Source organism: Theobroma umbraticum, unplaced genomic scaffold, assembly GCF_002168275.2.
Source record: "Theobroma umbraticum cultivar Fairchild unplaced genomic scaffold, ASM216827v3 scaffold_56.0, whole genome shotgun sequence".
Classification (NCBI taxonomy): domain Eukaryota; kingdom Viridiplantae; phylum Streptophyta; class Magnoliopsida; order Malvales; family Malvaceae; genus Theobroma; species Theobroma umbraticum.
In genome coordinates this window covers 9,867,745-9,888,515 of record NW_018397256.1, presented here as the reverse complement: position 1 = coordinate 9,888,515, position 20,771 = coordinate 9,867,745, and the positions used below count along the sequence as shown (strand labels likewise).

At 35.5% G+C, this 20,771-nt stretch overlaps 3 protein-coding genes across 6 annotated transcripts; all 3 read left to right on the top strand.

Moving 5' to 3' along the window:
• The first annotated feature begins 8,692 nt into the window (after positions 1-8,692).
• Positions 8,693-10,267, top strand: GNC (GATA type zinc finger transcription factor family protein). 2 transcript variants are annotated; one of them, XM_021421360.2, is made up of 3 exons: positions 8,693-9,059; positions 9,232-9,558; positions 9,698-10,267. In XM_021421360.2, the coding sequence occupies exons 1-3, from the start codon at positions 8,838-8,840 to the stop codon at positions 10,034-10,036; spliced, it is 888 nt and encodes a 295-aa protein (XP_021277035.1). In that variant the 5' UTR covers positions 8,693-8,837; the 3' UTR covers positions 10,037-10,267. The 2 variants fall into 2 exon arrangements, with proteins under 2 accessions (XP_021277035.1, XP_021277034.1); XM_021421359.2 differs by having other exon boundaries at positions 9,211-9,558.
• A 2,830-nt stretch (positions 10,268-13,097) lies between these two features.
• On the top strand, positions 13,098-15,050 carry LOC110411276 (uncharacterized). 2 transcript variants are annotated; one of them, XM_021421354.2, is made up of 3 exons: positions 13,098-13,382; positions 13,927-13,962; positions 14,484-15,050. In XM_021421354.2, exons 1-3 carry the CDS (start codon positions 13,268-13,270, stop codon positions 14,825-14,827), a joined length of 495 nt encoding a protein of 164 aa, XP_021277029.1. In that variant the 5' UTR covers positions 13,098-13,267; the 3' UTR covers positions 14,828-15,050. The 2 variants fall into 2 exon arrangements, with proteins under 2 accessions (XP_021277029.1, XP_021277030.1); XM_021421355.2 differs by lacking the exon at positions 13,927-13,962.
• A 260-nt stretch (positions 15,051-15,310) lies between these two features.
• LOC110411315 (uncharacterized) lies at positions 15,311-20,717 on the top strand. Of its 2 annotated transcripts, none has more exons than XM_089782726.1 (12): positions 15,311-15,576; positions 15,665-15,721; positions 15,832-15,883; positions 15,993-16,066; positions 16,156-16,286; positions 16,704-16,797; positions 16,973-17,115; positions 17,290-17,406; positions 17,493-18,245; positions 19,264-19,386; positions 20,006-20,073; positions 20,362-20,717. In XM_089782726.1, the coding sequence occupies exons 1-12, from the start codon at positions 15,552-15,554 to the stop codon at positions 20,363-20,365; spliced, it is 1,641 nt and encodes a 546-aa protein (XP_089638852.1). In that variant the 5' UTR covers positions 15,311-15,551; the 3' UTR covers positions 20,366-20,717. The 2 variants fall into 2 exon arrangements, with proteins under 2 accessions (XP_089638852.1, XP_021277096.1); XM_021421421.1 differs by having other exon boundaries at positions 17,203-17,406; positions 20,362-20,712.
• The last annotated feature ends 54 nt before the right edge of the window (positions 20,718-20,771 follow it).

Below are 20,771 nucleotides of genomic sequence, written 5' to 3'. Positions count from 1 at the left end.
AACCCTACTCTATTTAAAAAAGAAAAAATAGTAGTTATAAATTAAAGATAGGGTACTTTTAACTATGCTAAGATACTTTGCCCAATTCAGTGCTCGATAAAGTGATTCCCCCCATAAAACTTCTTGCTTACCTTAATGACATGGAATATAATCATATCTTGCACATTTGTACTCTTACCTCAATTAATCATGTAGAATTTTGAATCATCTTCAGATTAGATTTGCTTACACCAAGTAATCCGAAAGTCATGAATCTTCTTTCCGAATCTAAAAGGTAAAATGTTGGTTGAGCACACGGCATCATCTTCATGACAGAAAGGTCACAGTAAAAGATTTTAATTTCGAAGAAAGCTGGTTTCGGTGGTTAAGGTCTTTTGATCGGAACTTTGATTACTTTTGTCATTTCCCAACTAAGACCAGCCAATTAAATAAAAGGAAATAAATTAGTTCCGCAAGTGGTTGGGAGGTTCATGTAACCTTGTCCAGCAGTCAAATTACAAGACATAAAGAAAAGGGGCTTCAAAAAGATACCACTCAATTTTCTAAGATTAAAATTTGGTGGTTGTGTAAAGTCCAAATCAAGTATCTTGAACCCATCAGTTAATAATAATAATAATATTATTAAATTGCTCATAATCATATTATTATATTGTTAGCACTGAATTAAATGTGCAAAATTCAATAAATGAGTTATTGTGTGATAAACACTTTTCTCATTTTTGGTCATGTTTAACATAATTTATAAGGACTGTGGAATTTGGCAGATTAATGGCATTTTTTCTAAGCAAAGGTAAATATTTTAACTTATATTTATGTCTTTAACAGGGTCCACATTAATGGGCTTTTTATCCTGTTAGTGAATTCTTACGTGCTCATACAGGAAACGGATGGGGCCCTATCCTCCCCAGAATGGGTCGGGTTGGGCCCATTTATGTCCCCTCGAAGTTTAAAACCACACGTTTTATCCTCTCCCGCAGCCCACAAAAAAAAAGACCTCTTTCGGAGGTCAAAACAAATGTTCCACCGGTTCCAATCTTGATTAGAGGATTATAAAGCGACACGTCATCATGTTGGTGTTGGCCTAGTTCGTTATCGGTCCGATAAACTTCTGTTGGATGATGATCCTACGGTTAGGCAAGTGGAATTGTTAAGTTTGTGGCTCACTCAATTGGATGAGCCTGCCAGGTCATCAGACGTTGCCCATATCCTGACTTCATGGTTCAAGTGGGGACCATGGGAAGAATTGTGGGACCCGATGTGGACGTTGGATGAAATCTAGTGGATCATAATCCCAGAATCAAATTGCTTTGTCCACCCATGAAAAAGCAAAGCCAAGTTGTTTCCTTCAAGCAAAGCCTCAAGGGTGACACCAAATTTCCATTCAAAGTGATTACAAATTTATTCATGAGCTTTTATATTGATTTATTCATCTCCCTATTGATTACAAATCTTTATGTTTAGCAAGGAAGAAATAAATTTAATTTATATCATAAGCTTTTATATTTAGATAATTATTATATAAATTATGTTCGATAATTTGATCATATATAAGTATCGTTTCGGTTCGATTCAAAACTATTATCATTAGGCATGAAAAACGAGTTTGTGAGCATAAATGTTCTGAAATTTTGTGTCCCCTGCTTTCTTTTTGCGTCAACTTTTCTACGGAAAGGAGTATGACATTAAGTTTTCTTTCCTTCGCATGAAATATTAACAATTGTGGATGTGGACAGGCAAATGCAAGTGGATGGAATCAAACAAATAAAATATAATAAGATAAAGTAAGGGAGGTGCAAAATTAACCAAGCTTATAAAATAATACTACGTTAAACGATCAATGGATTGAGTGAACAAAAGTTAGACCAAATTGGCAAGGAAATAATTTCCCAAAGTATATTAATGTTCCTTCTTTTGGTTTAGCACTTTTAACCTACCATACTTAGGGTCGGTGGTCCAACCAGATCAATACCCACTAATCCAAATGACCCATCAAAGTCTAATAACTTAGCTTAACATCCAATAGATTAATTTTTGGGTATTGCAGCCATTATTTTGCTGACTGATTTCCGGCTTTGAAAACTCATTTTGGCTTCCTGTTTGGATTAGTTCTAAAGAGCAGATTCAATGGTTTTGGTCCATTATTCCAATTTTCCATGAATTTAGAGCCAATCATGCATCCTTTAACTTCAATAAGTTTTGAAGCATGTCATCTATGATAATTTCTCTTGTATTTTATTGTTCTTTGCTTGCATGAGTCAATTAAAGAATGAAAAGTGATTACATCCAAGTCAGAAAACTATTTGATCCCGGGAGTTAGAGGGTCATATTTTCAATGATCAAGACGTGTGAGTCTAATGTTACTCTAATCTTAATGTCATAATCAAGTTGAATGGAAAAACTATAATAATTTAAACTCCTATTTACCTTAGAATCTTGCACTAAAATTAAAGACAAAAAAGAAAAGATGAAAATAAATGCTTCTTCTTTTTATCAAATTGCTAATCTGTTAAAACTTATCCAGAAGCATGGAATTGGACATTTGAAGCAGGCCGGCTGCAGTAGCGGTCAGTGGTTTCTGTTATCCATGAAAAGGTGTTAGGGGAACCTTTTGAGATGCTTATGGGAAATTGGAGTAGATGAGCAGAGAGGGTTGAGTACAGAAAAGAAAAAAAAAATCCAATAAGCAATAATTTGTAGAGAAGATTATCCCGAATGAATGATATAATCATCTGATAATGACATGGGATCTATTATAAATTTGGTTTGCTAATGAAGTTTTAACGAACAGATAAGTTACATGGTTTAAACATCATCATCAGCTTTTTTTGTCTTTGGATTTGGTTGCAGAATAAAGGCTAGATGTTCCTACTCCTAGTTAGTTATGGTTATAATCAGTACAGCTTTACTTGACATTAAAACTACTGCAACTTCATTTGTTCAACTACCTCCACCTGTTGAGTTTCTCAACAAAAAGAGAGAGAGAGACAGAGGAAAGTCCACAGCTATTTTGAGGCTTGTATTTGACAATTTGGCTATATTTTTATTACACTCCTTTCACCTAACACTTTTCTCAACCACAATGAATAATGTTTCTCTTTCTCATAGTTTCCCTTATCAGGGAAGTTGGCTCAGAGGCCCTTGTCCAACCCAACAAGCTTTTGATTGTTGAGGTTGGGACCAGACCCCAAGCCACCCAGGTTGTGGACTGTGCCACTTGGAACTGGTCGCAACCACCCTGGGTAATTGTTTCAACTCAATCTCTCCTGCCTTTCATATTCACCAAACTCTACCTGATTTCTCTCCATTTTGTGAAGTCTTGTTGCGTGAATGAGTAGAAGTCCGTTGGCAGGCAAACTCTTTGTGCTTGTTAAAGTTCCACAAAGTTCAAAGCTGCAGTGATGGCTGATGACCAACAAACTTTCAATGAATTTATCGGGCTCAAAAGGACAAATAAAATCGAGTCATGAGTTCCATCTGCACCTACACTGTGATTTTGAATAAGAAACTGAGATTCAAGAAAAGAAATGGTATAAAAAATTTATGGTACTTTGAACAATTGTAGTAGTAATTAATTAAGATGTGACAGTGACATAGGGATAGAATAATTGAAGAAGCATTTCCTAGACAAGCAAGTTAATTACTGCAACTAGTACAGTGCAACTCAAATCTCGAAGAGATGTCCACTGGTCTTCTCATAATTGTAATAATATACAAATAATTTCATGGGAAGGACGATTGCACAACACATGATCCTAAAACTTCAACTGAGGCTGAGGATGCAGGTTCTTCCTATATTAAATAGTTTTCTAATTTCTGGTTTCTCAAACTTTAGAAACAGATTCACAACCCTATCTCATCCAGTCGACTAGCCCTCACTCTAATTCAATTCCACCATAACTTCATCAAATTAACTAACGGAAGGCAGCAAGCTGTAAGTTGCCAATAAAAAATCATTCTTAATACATGAAAACTCCATTGCTGAATATCTCACATCAGCAGCCATCGTGGGTCCAAGTTCGACATCAAACATAAAAACAGCCTGTCATTGTTGTTAAGATGACAGATACCGCCGTTATATGGCATGGCCTTACACATTTCATGAACAATCCTAGCTTTAATGAAACTGCAGATACTTGTAGTTAAGGATAAGAAGGAAAAAAAGGCATGCTTTATCATTCCAAGTCATGCCCAAGAGTTTCCTTATCTCTTGGTTTATGATTTTATGAGCTTGACACAATTAATCTGCATGTGCACTTTGATATTACAGACATACCATATCCGAAACTCTTACTTGCGGCTGGCTCCACAGTCCATAGGAATGAATCATAATCCTTTACAACAGTCGAGGAATTAAAAGCTTTATTCTCTTCAAATATTCAGCATCCTCTGAGGCCAAAGCAGGGCCTCAAAAATGTGTCAGATCATATTTGTTTCTGATATATCATGGCAAAAAAAGGAAGAGGATAAGTTGATTGGATTAGAAGCGATCAATCAACTTCACACCTTAGATTGAGTGTAGCACCATAGACTTCGATATGGGTGTTATCGAAAATGTATTGTTTAATATGAAAATAACATGATATGAGAATAACACTAATGCAAATTAAGGATGATGTTTCACAGCTCACGGATGAGGAAGTCAACAGTCAAAATTATTGTCTCAGCGTGCTTGATTCTGCTTCCTAATGGCTTCCATTGTCACGTCTGGTCACGACTGCCAATTCACAATATAACAGTAGCCCAACGTAGGTTTTACTACGGATAATAGTTCTGTAAATTGATTGCGAATTAATTCAAATCTCAAACATTGAAAAAAGTAGGTAGGAAACTCTTTAAAAGCTTTTAATGCTTCACAAGTCCTGCAGCAGTAAACTTCAGGCACTGAATATTTATTAAATTACAAGTCTCGCTCCATTTCTGTACTTTTGGTAGGGAGGTACGAGTCCTTGAATGTCACCGGATTCAGATTTTTGGCACAGAGTGCTTGCATATTGTAGCCAAAAGTATATTTCCATAGATTATAAAAGCCTGGAGGTCCATCAATTCATGGCCTAATCTTTGTCAATCAAGGAACCTTTCTCTCATTGGTTCGATAGCAGTTTTTGGGATTTGGAATCAGCACATGATTAATTTCAAATGAGACAAAATCTTGATGGTGGGCATCCTTGTTGGGCTGACTTCTAACTTGAACTTGTTTCAGTCTTTCACATGGATAGATTTCTTGTAGTGGTGGGCTAGTTGTGACCATGATCTAGCCCAATAAACGCATTGGATAGTGTGGGTGTGGGCCAATTTTCTGGTTTCCCACTCATTGCAGATTGGACCTTAGTCCAACAAACAATTATAGGAGACTAAACAAAATTGACTTTAGCGTCCAAATGGCCCAATTCCCAACCCTGTCTTTTATTTTTCATTTTTTTATTCAAGAACAATAACCACTGCCATTGATCAGGTCAGAGCAATGTCTGTTTTGATTGCAATTCCGCTGAGCAAATTGCAAATACGAAAAAGATATGAATTCTAACTCCATATAAAATTTTCAAGTACAAAATTTTCAAATAACAACGGTCATACCAAGTTAGACAAATAGTCGAGATAAATTTATTAAAATAAATATTATTTTTTGAATATATATAAAATTACGATAATTACATATATTAATTTTTATAAATATTAGAAAATAGAAATTGATGTGCAACAGTGCAAGCCATAATTACACATTAAATTATTGTTGTGATAATATATATATATATATATATAATATGATGGAGGAGGGGAGTTCAATCTAGAAGTGCTTTTCAGGAGGGGGGGACCTGCGCGAGAAACAGAAACCGTGGAGGGGAATCTCTCAGTGATGGTTTTGCAGGGGTGTGTTGTAACATTTTAAAAGATATTAAAAATCTTGCCTAGCCTGTCATGTTTTTAACAGGAGGATATGTAAAACCATTGGTTTTTATAACTAGTGGATTGAACCATATATATATATATATATATATATATTGATCAAGTAAGTCAAAATCTGAAGACAATCTTGTATTTATAGAGGAAAAGAGTCTGGAAATCTTGACCGCAAATCCAAAATTTCTGGTCTGGCGTTGAAGGGTTTGTTTTGCCCATGAACAATTTGCAGCCACCATAACTTATCTAGACATGGGGCCGGGAGGAAGAGAGGGGATGGGATGAGATGGGATAGGATGGGATGGGACCTTGATTTTGGCATCGAGGAATAGTGTCATGTTGCCCTAAGGGCAATGGCCCCGTCAGATTTGCTAGCACCTCTTTGAAAACTACCCATGGTTGGACATACCCTCCGTTCCTGACACAATTGACGATAATTTTTCACCAAGTCTCCATCCATGTCTCCACCTCAAACAAATGTTACAGGAGTGATTAACAACCTGCCTACGTAGCCCCCTTCCTCATCGGATAAATTATATTTATATATATGCTCCTTTAAATTCTTCTTTTTTGAAAGCACATAATGGATATTGTTATCATCATGTTGTGATCCGTAGACAATCAAGTTTCCTATGTTCCCAATTGCCCCTTTAGGGCGCCTCTCTCTCTCTCTCTCTCTGTCTGTGCATGCTTCAGATAATAATACTGCGGATATTTTTGCTGTCATTTACAGCTGAAATGCCACCAAGAGCAAAATGCCTTAGGATGTGTTATGGATAAACAAAATTAATGTCCCAAAAATCAACTTAATCTATATTGTAGTATGTAAAGATGAAGCAAAAGTTTTTGGTGCTGACGTAGAGTACGGCATCCATGGTTGCATCATCTGTTGTGCTAAACCTACAATTATTTTCCATGTTATATAGTACCAATATCACAATATTGTTGAAATCAAAGCAAGAGGTAAACCTGGTGACAGTGCTGTACCACATGCCTGAAAAGATCAATGTAAAAGAGTACAAAATATTTTTTTGTAAATTCACAAGGAACAGTACGTCTATCTGAGAACTGAACTCAACCCCCGCCCAGTGAGACAACAATTTTACTTTGTAAAACAACAATTTTACTTTGTACTATTCATAGGGGACTTAAAACTTTTAACAAGATCCAGGTATAAAGAAATTAATCTTGAATGAACAAGTTCTTCACGTGCCCGGCTTAGATATTGGAGATGGCAGAGGAGTATTCGAGCTGGCACAGTGATACCCAAAATTGAAAAATAAAATGTAAAAGGGAATATTACCATACTGGTATCTCTTTTGAAACGAACAAAAGGATACTGGACACAACAACAGAGCTGGGAGAGTAACAAATGTTTTACAGACTACTACTGTTCTTTTAAGAAATCACTGCTTAGATAGATGTTGAGCACTAGCGATAGAGGTAAAACATAAGGAAAGAATCCAAATTCGTTAACATTCAAGAAAGTCAAAATCTTGTGTTGTGTTTTCAAGCAACGATAACTAATTCTCCTGTGTCTCATATGTAGCTTTTTAGCAAGAAGCTTTTTCCTTGTCTTGTTCCTTTCTTCGCTCAGCCTTTTTTTTTTATTATTATGTTTTCATACTTTTCTTTGGGAATTTCCCATGGTATATACAGCTATTTCCTTGTTCTTTTTCAACAATTTTCAATATATAGTAGTAGCCTATACAAAACAAGTTCTCTTTAGTTTAATTATAGTCTGCTTTCTCTTCTAATTTCAGGGATTCACATGATCGATTCTAACCAGCTGCTCATTTAAACGGTTCCTAGCTAAAAGGGGAAAAACCTATACATAGTTATTTAATGCAATGATAAGGAGATAGGAACATAAGTCACTGAAAGAAAATGTATGACAGAATAAAAAATGAGTGATGGCAAAGTTGTGGGGTGCTGCATTTGTCTCTTGCCTGCACCAGCATTCAATGGTTTTTGGCTAGAGTAAGGTGGTTAAGAATGGAGATGTTCCCATGAACAATTTATAGCCCATCCCTGATCTTCCACTATCATATATGCACCATTCTCCCGATATTCCTTATACCCTAATTAGAAAGATACTGCCATATCTGAAGCTCATATCATGTGATGCTCTTTATAGCACCTGACCAAGTGATGGATTATCATCTGTCTGCTTACAAGCTACTCTTGATGCTGTTATTCTATCTTTTTTTTTTCCTTTAATTTAACAAAGGGAATAAGGAAGCCACAAAGGGCTAAAATGAACCAAAATTCAGACATAATGGGTCACCAAGTTACTCAAGAAAAAGGATTACCTTCATCCTATGGTTCACCACAATGCAGTGTTTGATAAAGAATAGTAATACTGATCATTATAATTTCGTTAAGTGGGAGGATGAGTTATATGTGCATAAGAAAAAAATGAGTTTTTATGAATTATATGAGTAGAAAATCAGAATTAGGATCAAAGAGTTTTATAGTACTATATGATTTAAGGGGACTACAAGGAAGCATGATTTTGTGTGGCTACCATGAAATGAACTCTATCTTCATGCTTTTAAAAATTTCAACTAAGGGTTACAGCTAGTGGGTGGTAAAATTCCTGCAGGTAGGGTTTCTTTTTGAATAGGATCGAGCAGTAGCATTCCACACTCCTCCTTTTCCTTTGTCTTTTTAAATTGTTTGTTTGGGTGTCATATATGAACTCACGTGAACCTCTTATTGGCTCTCTTTCTCTCTCTGTTACTCTTTCTCATCATCTCTCCTTTAAAAGGGTTTTACCACTCGATGGCGTAGACCTTTTTCGCCTTTTCTCTATCATTCATCGCTTCCCGTCGTATCTCCCTAATCTCAAACATCCTCCTCCTTTACTGGCCAACAGCAAGTATCACTGTTGATCACTTGATTGCTGCATTCTCTCTCTCTCTGTAGCTGATCTCCTGATGACTTCTAGTAATTGCTATTCATCTCTTTATCCTTTTCCTATTGATCTTAACGAAGATGATCAACACCAACAGCACCAGCTTTTCAGCTTAAAACCTCAACCACCTTCTTTATCTTCTTCTTCTCTTACTTGTCCTATTCTCTTCAACCCAGCTGTTCAAGAGCAAGCAGGGGGTCATCAAAGGGAACCCCATCAGCTCTTCCAGTATCAAGAAGATCAGGTATGTAGACTTGTTTGATCTTCCGTAATCTTACTTCACGTTTCATGATTTTTTTTTTTTGTGATCATTTAGGGTTTTCGTTTCTTTTTCTTTTTTCTTTAGCCTTTTAGGGATAGATTGTTGATCACTTAAATAAATTTCTTAATTTCAGGCTAAAATATATGTTCCACAGGATGAACCGTTGGAGAGTGACAGTGGGCTCAACTTATCTTTACGCAAAAAAGAAGAAGGGAATGAAAATCATCAAATTGAGAATAGTTCTGCTAAGTGGATGTCTTCAAAGATGAGGATGATGAGGAAGATGATAAGCTCGGATCATGCAGATTTATCGAATAGCTCTACACGGAAATTGGTAGAGCAAAAGCAGCAGCCATCATCATCTCCAGATAACAGCAGCAACTCTTCTTACAACAATAACGACAACATCACAATTAGGGTTTGTGCTGATTGCAACACAACCAAGACTCCTCTTTGGAGGAGCGGACCTAGAGGTCCCAAGGTACTTAGTTTCCACTCGTTTTTCTGATCTATTACCCTCATGCTAAAATCTAAGTGAAGAGATGTTCTCAAAGAAAATAACTATCTTTTTTTTTCTTTTAATCTTTTGAGATGATTAACTTTTGTCCTTTTGGCTGCAGTCCCTTTGCAACGCCTGTGGAATTCGACAAAGAAAAGCAAGAAGAGCTATGGCTGCAGCGGCGGCTGCAAATGGCACTATTGTGGCAGCTCAGACAACGCCAACGATGAAGAGTAAGCTTCAAGATAAATCCAAGAGATCAAGTAATAGTGGTTGCGTTGCACAGTTAAAGAAAAAGTGCAAACATAATTCCCAATCTCAAGGTAGAAAGAAGCTTTGTTTTGAGGACTTGAGGACAATCTTGAGCAAGAACTCGGCTTTTCATCGAGTTTTCCCTCAGGATGAGAAGGAAGCCGCGATCCTGCTGATGGCCTTATCGTACGGACTTGTTCATGGTTGAAAATTTCTCAAGTAGCTAGCTAGACTAGCTTTATTGTTTTTCTCAGTTTGAGTAATGTTAGGGAGAGTGTACTGGCTTTGCTAGATCATAAATGTCCGAAGCCTGAGTTTGTATGAGTGACTGAGTGATGAATATTTAGACATAAATAAACAAAGAGATAAAGAATTGCATGGACATCTTTGAGTGTTTGAGGCTGGATTTCAACAAGGGTTGATAACCAAAATTTATGGATCTCTTGTTCATCAATATTATGTTTATCAACTTAATTAATTTGAACGTTTCTTTCTCTCTCTCTTACTTTTGTTTCTTTCTTTCATCTTTGCTTTTTGAGTATTCAACAAGGATGAACAGATAATTAAATTAATTAAGTTACTATTTATCATCAAATTTTCTTACAACAATTGTTCGAAGTTAGAAGGTCTAATCAACCTAATGTAAGCATGGATTGTGAATACATGTAAAGCTCTACCTATACGAGTCACGTGAACAACAATTTTCACAGCTGACACTTTTTCATTTATTTTAATTACTATAGTAATAATTAGGATAGTGTTGATTAAGATCGTGGGGTTCTGTACAAATTAGTACTCACTAATTGATTAGCAAAGGTTTTTTCAGACCTTTTTCTGATAATCATGATGGTGATATATGAATCAAAGTCTAGGGTTACAACTTTATTTTTTTATTATTTTGTTTTTCTTTTTCTGCGCATTCTGAAAGTCACCCTAGAAGATTGTACTTTTGTCTTAGACATTGTCTCCATTCAAGTCAGATCATAGCTTTTAAGAGGTAGGAGTACGTACAACAAAAACAACTGGATTTGTACCTGGGATTGGAGACTTTGATCTGCATTCGCTTCATGAGCAGTGAACAAGTTCACTGGGTGGGGCAGATTACTTGGAAAACTATAACTAGTTTTCTTCGGTGGGGTGGTGGAGCTTTACTTATGATGATGCAAGGTTTTCCATAGTTTTTTTTATCTTCAAGTGGATCGATAGTAATCTCAAAATGTAAGTGGCGCTGCATCAAATCTCTCGCCTAGATATAGGCCTAGATATAGGTGGAAGACTTGGTTTCAGCCTACACTGACCCCGCACCCGTTGCCAAATCTCCCCTCCTTCAACAATGCGCACCAATCTTACAGTTTAGTCTGTGGATTTGCATTAAATAGAATTGAGGTAAAAAGCCTGTGAATTTGTTTAATTCATTCAAATTATAATATAATTTGTTATTTTATATATTGACAATATCTCTTATAATATATATATATATATAATATTTTTAAAATTTACACTAAATTATATAGCAGTAAGTTGGGTTCCTTATTTAGCATTCCAAATTATTCGTTAATTAATGACAAGGATTAAAGAGATTGACACAATAATGAAGTCAAGATGACTAACTTAATTATAAAAAAGTTCTAAAATATTCAAAACATACTTTAACAATTCCTTAATTATACCCTTTGATGAGATACAAATGAAGGATGCTATGACAATAATCTAAAACATTTATCGAAGCTCACCTCATTAGTCTTAGAATTCAAAATTTACAAAAGTGACATATTCCCTCACTTATCCCAAGCCATAGCCTAAAGTTAATTATACTAGTACAAAATATAATAACATGTTAAAGTAGTTAATTAAGGTTACATATTTATCATTTTAGGAATTAACCACGAATTGTGTTGGATGGTGCAGCACTAATTTCAGAAAAAATACTAGCAATACTTAATTTGACATAAGGTTTAATTATATGAAACCAAATAGGCTTTATACCCATTTGATAGCATAGGAAGAAGGAATTATTTGAAGAGTTGTGTTTCAATATTTTTACTGATATCTGGTACTAGGTAGGTAATTTGTTTCATTATCAAAAGATAAATATAAAAAGAATAGGGTTTTTAAGGCGACTTTGGCTTTGTTCAATTTATGTGCAACTGGGGGAGCCAGTTGTAGACCGGAGGGACCACCGCCGTCTCTTTCCAAATGAAAAAAAAGGAAAGAAGAGAAAAGAAAACCTTTTACCTGTGTTTTGTAGGAAGACAAGAAGAAAAAAGAGGGAAATGGTTGAAAGAATAATTACTTTCTTTTCGTCATTTGCTTTTGGTTTGACACGTAAGAAATTGGAAAAGGCGAAGGAAAAGGTTGATTTATATTTTTTTTAAATCAAAACTTTTTCAAAAGTAACAAGAAAATACTCATTTAATTTAAATTAATAATTTTATTTTGGTATAATATTTAAAAAATTTTCTAATTAATTTAAAAAAATTTAAATAAAATTTTTTTATTACATTCAATTAAATATTTATATTTTTATTTTAAACTAAATAATTTTTTATAGATAATGGCTATTAGTGCTGATAAATGCTAATATGTCATAGTTGATAGTGACATCGCATGATGATATAGTATTTTCACTCTTTGTATAAGTGTCATTTGAATATAAAATAATAAGCGATATTTTGTCTGATGGTTATTAGTTAATTGTTAATAATAAAGATTTATTTAATTTAAAATAAAAATATAAAAGTTTGATTGAATTCAATAAGAAAATAATTTATTTAAATATTTTAAATAATTTAAAATTATTTAAAACATTATACCTTTATGTTTAATCATTTTTCACTTAGAAGATAGGAAAAATCACAGTTATGCAATGTAATCCAATAATAAGTATACCTCTTAATTACAAATAATTCCACATAGTCTTCACTAATTATGATTGATTAGCATAAAGATCATGTTTTGTGTTAAAAAAAAAGGAGAGATTTATTAGATGTTAAAAATAGTAACTTATAAGTGAGTATACTCGTGGCATATTAGATTGAAAAATAAAAAATTGAATTCAGATAATTTTTTTCTTAAATAAAAAGAATAATGGGATAGAACATACAGAATGGGCTTTGATGGGCCTATGTATATATATAAAGAGTCCAGTTGCTAGAAAGGCTGGAACTGGAAGGCCTAGGCCCAATACCTAGGCCTTTATCGTAGTCAAGGGTTGGACTTCTACTGTTCCGACACCTAACCAACAACGCTGACCGTGTAGAATCAGTTGATCAATGTTTACTTGCACAAGCAAACAGAGTTGAAGTGCAACGCAAGTTTGAAATTGGATTCCAGGATTAATAAACCCTCCAAAAACCCCACAAGAACAACAGAGAAACCCTTTGTTACTTCCAGGCTCATCAATCAACCCATCCCAAAAAAAAAAAAAAAGAAGAAGAAAATGGAACCTTCTCATTCTCAAATGGAAACCCCTCCTTTGTCTTCTAAGGAATCCCGCATTAACCGCTACAAGCCCATTTGGCGCATTCTCTTGATTTCCAATCTCGCTCTTGGAGGTATTTTTATTTTGGTTTTATATTCTTGAAATCTAATAGTATTAGTTTCTTAACAATGGGTTGACGTTCCTTTTGTAGCATTCCTCTTTTTTTCCTCGGTCGATTTAGGATGTGTTTGATATATTGACTAGGTGAAAGAGATTTTGTTAAATGATGTAGTGGAAGATTTATGCGAATGGGTTGATGAAACTTGTAAGGAAGGCTGTTATTATGATGTAGGTTAGAAGCGGAAAGATTTGATCTCTCATTAGTTTGTTGATGGAGCATTTCGTAGAATTAATGTTTTTGTTTTGGTCCTGATAGTGGGTTCTTCTTTAATATTACGTGTGACTTAATTGTTCTTTTGCTTTGTGCAACAAAGTTCCTGAAAGATTTTGTCAACAGGTCAATGCCGTTAGGAGCTTGAGCTTTTGACAAGTGCGCTTTGGTTTTTAGCTTGTGTGACATTTTTGGCTCTTTTCCTTAGTCATTGAGCACAATGTGATGCTCTAAATCAAAGAGAATGTGGGCATAAATAGTTGTTACTTCCTATGCGAGGTTGAAGGGATGCTCTATGAAGTGAGAGGGGCAAGTGATCTAGGTACTCTGTTGTTGTCGAAGCTTTTGCCTTGATGACATTTAATTTTAGTCACTGGTATTGTTCTTTCTGTTTGAGTAACGCCTATTAGTGTTAAACTTTTACAACTGGTCAATGGCAATTTTTTTGCAACTTTTTTTTTCTGTTGCTGTCCTTGCAGTAGAATTTTGTTTCAGAGAAACATTGAGTTTTCATTCTAAAATTAGTGTCTTTGTTATTATTCAAGAATAATTGTCATTTGGTTGCATTTATCATTCTTGAGGATTAGAATTCATGGAAGAATTGCATAATATTGATTTGCAGTGATAGTGATGATAAACCATGATCAATGAGCTTCGCGTTAACTAGTAGGCCTGGATCAACTGAATCTTCCACTCATGCACCATTTCATTTTTTGTTTGAAGGCCTATGAAGCAAAAGTATGATCTGAATTGGAAGGTTTATGGCTCTATTGTGGGACATAAAATTTGCTTAATTTTGAGTGCTCTTTTGGAATTAGCTGATATTCTTTCTCCCTGTTGCAGCTTACATGTTTGCAAAGGCAAGAAAGAAGAATTCAAGCATTGTGGATAACAAACCTGCTAAAATAGAGATGGAGCCGGACAAGAGTAAAACTGAAGCAGATGTTTCTTCTGCTCCATTGACACCTACCCCAGTTTATGAGGAACCACCAATCTTTCCGGTTGTTGCAACACCACCGAAGATATTGGAGCCTATACCTGAAGATCAGCAGCGTGAACTTTTTGAGTGGATATTGGAAGAGAAAAGAAAAGTCAAGCCTAAGGATCCTGAAGAAAGAAAAAGAATTGATGAAGAGAAGGCCATTCTCAAGCAGTTTATTCGTGCCAAATCTATGCCTAGAATTTGACTGGGGCCTCTCCTCCTATTGACAAATTGTTGTTGTAATGAAGAACAAGTCACTGTTAAGTGTGGTTTTGAAAAATCGCATACCAAAGATGGGCTTTTGGTTTTTGTTGCCCATCTCTTATGAGATTGGATATTAAGAACTTGTATTAGATTTAACTGCAGTACTCACTGGTCTAAGACATTCATCACGTCTGCTTCCTCCCAAACTAATTGAATCTTCTCGATTGGCAAAACAGCAAAAGAATTCAGTGTAGTCAATGTAATATACCAGTGAAAGTGTGTCTTGCTTTGATTAACAACATCACTTACCTATCAGAAACAAAAGGCAACAAAACTAAACGGAGAGGTAGTTACTTATTCTCCTTCTGCGAAGTTGCCTTAATAGGATGCCTACTTTGGGGTAAAGGGCCTGCAGGCAACTGCACCTAGTAGCTCTAAGTGAGACAAAAGATAGAGTTTGGCTTCCCACTCCCCCGGCTTTGAAGTGAGTAAATAAATAGTTTTGAAGTAGTGGGGTCCGTTATGTAACCTTTCCTTCAAGCCCAGCCACATATATATATTTCCATCCAGTACCACTTCTAAAACTCTCCCGGGTGCATCCATGCTTTTCTTTGAAGCCATCCTTCCAAACATCAAATTTGAAATAAAAATGCTAGTTTTAGTCACTGGTTAATCTCTTATCATCATCTCTATTTTTCTAGTCTCACTGCAAAGCTTTATCTCAAATGCCAGGAACCATCCAAGTTACAGGTACCAAGAACTGTTCTAACTGTAATTCAAAAAGGGCAGTTAAAGTTCATACTCATTTTTCAGTACTTTCTTATTTGATTCATTTCAGTTCTGGATTTCAATGGGCTTGACTCATCATCAACATCTTCAAAAACATCAATAAAAGGTAGTCAATCAACACTTTTTTTTGTCCTAATTTTCGTATCTTGAATGGCAATACATATACATACAAAGTGAGGAGAAAATCTAACTAAAGTTCCATCCTTTATATTGCAGTTTCCATGGGAAAAAGAGAGTACCAGACTTGGGACAAGGGAGACTTATCATTGTAGTGATTTTGAACACTGTATCGACTTCTGTATTTTTGCCTTCGGTTTTGCTCTGTTTTCAACTTCTGACTTTTGCTCTTGAATTCCAACATGTTTGCTGTGGCACAGTCCATTGACAACCCTTCGGGACAATTTGATTATAACCCTTCAAGATGCGGAGGGAAATCAAATTTCTCATACAGGTTTGCCCCTATTCGTTTTCCACGTTCATTGAAATATTGGGTTTCTTTCTAGTAGTAAGGCTGTTTGAAATAATGATGTTCTGGGGCAGGAGTTGAGACCAGATTGGTGGTTGAGAAAGGGGTTTGGGATGACATATTTTTCCTTGAAGGAGGCGGGCATGTACATATGAAGTTGCAGTTTGTCCTCAGTGAAGAAGAGCGCCAGAGAATCCGGACAATGGTATTGTTTCCTTTACTTTAATCCTTTTTCTTTCGATGCAATGAATTATATTTCTTCCTAGAGGACTTACAGAACTAATCCCCTGTTATAGCTGTAAATTAACCTAAAAATCAAATGCTTAATGTATAGTGTAAAAAAGGTAGAGCACTTACAAATGATCCTGGAAATGGAATCTATTTAGTCTCTTCAACGAATGACATGATCTTTTGTTCATATTTACATCTAAAAGTTATTTCGGATATTCTCATGATAAGTTACACTATAAACCAGTACTACCGAATGTATATTATATCCAATGAGTTGCATTACCTGTATGATCAATGACAAACCTATTGAATTTCCCTTTAAATTTCGTGATCTTCATAAACTTAGTCCTTTTCCTAGTATAATTAAGTTTCATTTTGATTTCATTTGCAGAGAGAATCCGCACTGAAGAAGAAACATGATGAGCTTTGCAATAGTGGTCATGGAAGTCCCATAAGTGCTTCTGTCAGTTGTAATGAAGTTTCAGGTTTGATCCTGCTTACTCAGCTTTCATTTTCCTTTTGCCCTGAAAATGGGGAAACATGAAAAGAAAAGAAAAACGAAACTTGCATGAGGCAAAAATGAATTGAATTAATTGGTGTTGCACATATCAAACTGTAAAAGGCTTTCTCTTGACGTATTGAGTGCTCTCTCTTCTCAAGGCTCAGATGAAAGTTTTTTCCAAAGTGGATTGGTACCCAGTGAAGCCAGTTTAGTGTCGGTCCGTTTCAATTTCTTCAAGGATGCCAAATTTGATATTGACAGCGGAGACAGAAGTGATTCTGTTGAGAAGCAAAAGAGCACAGTTAAGGATTACTCAGCACTGCAAACCTTTTCCTCTTGACTAACAGACCCTAAGTTTTCCTAATGCTCATTTCGTATGAATATTTAGAAGGACAGAGATGAAAAAGAAGCATATTCATCAGCCAAGTCCATGTCACAAGCAGCCAATGTCCATCTAACTGAATTATGTCCCCAGGATTCAGTTCCTTCAGAACTGGAGAAGGCTAATAACTCCAAGAAGCTGGGAGCAGCTGGGAAAGCCCATAGCAATGTAAGGAAAATGATAAGTGCGTTCGAGGGAGGTCTAAATCAGGTATATGGAGTATATTGCTTAAAATTCTCATTTGTTATTGCAACTTAGGCACATGATTAAGATTACTGGAACTTGGTCTGTGGCAGGAAATGAAACCTTCTATTAAACCACTGCCAAAAAAACCTCAGACAAGAAGCATTGGAGTGGACTCTTTTCTAGCAAATTCACATCTTAATGAAGTTGAGACAGAAAAGATCATACCACCGAAGGCAACTTTAGGAAGGATCAACACAAAAGAATTTGAACAAACCAATATATATTTTAGGGAAAAAGTACAGACAATTGGTTGTGTCAAACCTATATATGAGGCTGCATCATCTAAGGAAACTCAGCAGTTGAAGGAGTCAAATGCAGCATGTATTCAAACTGAAAGCAAAAATTTAGATTTGAAGAATAAATTTAAAGTTATACAGAAAGAAAGTGACGAGAAGGAAGAGAAGAAATATTCTGAAGATTTCAAGAGAGCATTAGAGAAAGCTGCATTCTCCCGCAGAATGCTTGACAGGCATTCAAAAGGCAACCAATCTTGGAACTTGTTTTCCAAAAAGCAGCATTCTAGCAGAAATTTAGTAGCAAAGGAGGGTGGGGATGAGATTTTCCTAAAGGATCCACAAGGAGCTGAAGGAAATTTAAATGAAAAATTGAAATCAGTGGCTATTTGGAGTGATGACCACTGTTCCATTGGAAGCTCTGGTCTCTGGATATTTCCAGGTGAAGCAAAATGCTTGTGCATAACAACTGGTGGCAAACAAATAATGGATCTAACGGGAGGTTTCTGGGATGAAACAAATACCCACCAAATAAAGTTGAGTGCTCGTGATCCAAAAAATGCAGGAGAGGTTTGTAAGATATCCCATATAGCCTTGAAGTTTCACTGATATTGGATTAATTAATTTTAATATTTTAGGCCTCTTTCCTTTTATCATGTTTGTACTATAATACAGCAGAAGAAAATTACTGGTGTTGGAATCAGCCATTAATTTGTGTTGGGTTTCTATTTCCATAAACTAGTAAAAAAACGAAAAAGATATTACTGCAAATTACTGTTTCTCTCTGTTAACTGCAATGATCTGTAGTTATTGTACATCATGGGAGCATGCTGATGCTTGGAAAAATAAGTAAGAAAATTTATTAATCCTTCTGCAGCATATAAAGATAAAAACATTCTTCAAAAGGGGAAGAAAAGCAAAACTAGGTTGAAATTTCAAAAGATAGTTCACTGGTCTTGGAATTGGACAGAGGAAATAAAATCACCAATGACACTACATTAACAAGCTAGCACAACCTATTTCAGAGCACCATTCTTAGCAATTGAAGATCTACACCATTCGTATAGTTACTAATTAGGAGCACTCAGGATAATATGATTGGAACTAGGAGTTTATATTGCCACATGTTAATCATGCATCTTGATGGAATAAAAGGCAGAAGGAACCATCGTATGAAGAGCTGACTTATTGCACACAGTGTCAAGCACTGTACTGAATTTAGAACTTAGACAGATGTTGCCAATTAGATAATTACTATATTTTTGGTCATATTCAGCGTATATAGGAACAGTTCAGAATGATGCTCAGTTAATGCCATATCCATGTTAGACTGTCATCTCCCTTGAGTGGACGTAATGCAAAGCTGAAACTTTCTAATGCATTTGTATTCTGATGGATTAAGAACACTAGTGTCATTTGAGGATACCTATATTAAGTTCTTGGTTTGGCAAAGAGCAGCCGGCTAATAAACTGGAAGTTGATCAGGGTGCAGCTGATTAAATATGTTCAAATTTGGTTGCACTGAATCTGTTTGCAGTTGATTCTACTATCATATAACCAAACCATTTTATTTGCCTATTATTTTCAGGTTAATACTGATGCTGGAACTGCTAATGAGGCGAATGGAGATGCGAAGACTTCTTCTCAAATGTTAAGACCAAAGCTCGAGAATTCCAGGGATCCTGAACACACCATAGGACCAGTTGGACAGGTTATATTTTTTTCTTTTACTATTGAAGCACCGAGATATATTTACCCTTGCTAGAAGTTATTAGAATCATCCTGGAGATCTTATGAACGGTGACATATTGCAAAACGTTTTTACTTTTCCTCGTGACTTTTATATGAATTTTACTCTTGGTGAGAGTTGTGTTAGTGACTCAAATAAAGCATGCCGGTAACCTTCAAAGTATAATATAAGCCTGTATGACACTCCTACCATGCTCAAATAACTACATATTCATTGCTACATTGTTGTCTCAAAAGTTTTAAGACTCGCGACATGATTTAACAATTGTTTACCATTGCTGGCCAAGATCTTAATGTGACAGAACAATCAACTTAGAAATCGATGCATTTGCAATGAACTGCAATTATCTAATATCAACTGAAATGACAATAGAATTCTAACTTCATGGAGTCGCTTAGAGTGTGAATTCCTTTAATATCTAGAATTTCATCAAAATTTGAATCATACTCAATGAATCCTCTTTCTGTTTCTATACTCTCTATTTTGTTGTCTAATACCCTTATGAATAGGGGATAGAAACAAGTTGTTGATGAGCTTCTTTCTGCAAAATGTCACAGCTAATTTCTCTTCTTGACCTCAGGTGATTAGGGCCATAATCATGGTGGGCTTTGCAACGCTGGTTCTCCTAACAGGAAAAAGGACGTACAGGTATCCATTTCTTTGTTGTTGAATTTCGTTCTATTTACCGGCATAGACTGTGCTCACCTTTCTTTACAAACTTTGCCTCCTTGACCCTTGTACAACCTCTGCAATTTTCTATTGAAATATGGTCTAAATTCTTGTTTCCTTGTTTTCCCAAAAGTTTTCCTCCACATACATTTCCATTATCCTCTGAAAGAAACACAAAGTTCAAGTCTATAACCCAAAACAAAACAAAGGTGAATAAGCTGTGTTATGCATAAGCTGATGTGCATTGCCTGTTATATGACCTTGCAGATAAGGTCAGCTGCTGACAGTTTGGAATTCTTTGGATCCTCTACATATGCAAAAGATTTGTTGACTTAATCCTCTTCCAGCATTACATATGTAAAGGAGAATGTTCCAATCATATTTATGTAACTCTATTATTTCCCTGCTGGGCCATGGCTTATGGCAGCTGTACTTGTAGGGGTCGACCTCACAACATCTGTAATGGTTCAAGCCTGGACCTGTGCAATTCACACTACCAAAATGAGTGGCACACAAAACACCAGTACAAAAGGAGATGTAAATTTGTTCCCATCTTTTCAATTCTTCAGATCTAATGTAAATATCACTTGTTGTAAATTAAAATGATTTATATAAGTAAATAATATTTACTCATTTTAATTAAGTATATTAGCCTTAACAAATGTATGATTATAGTA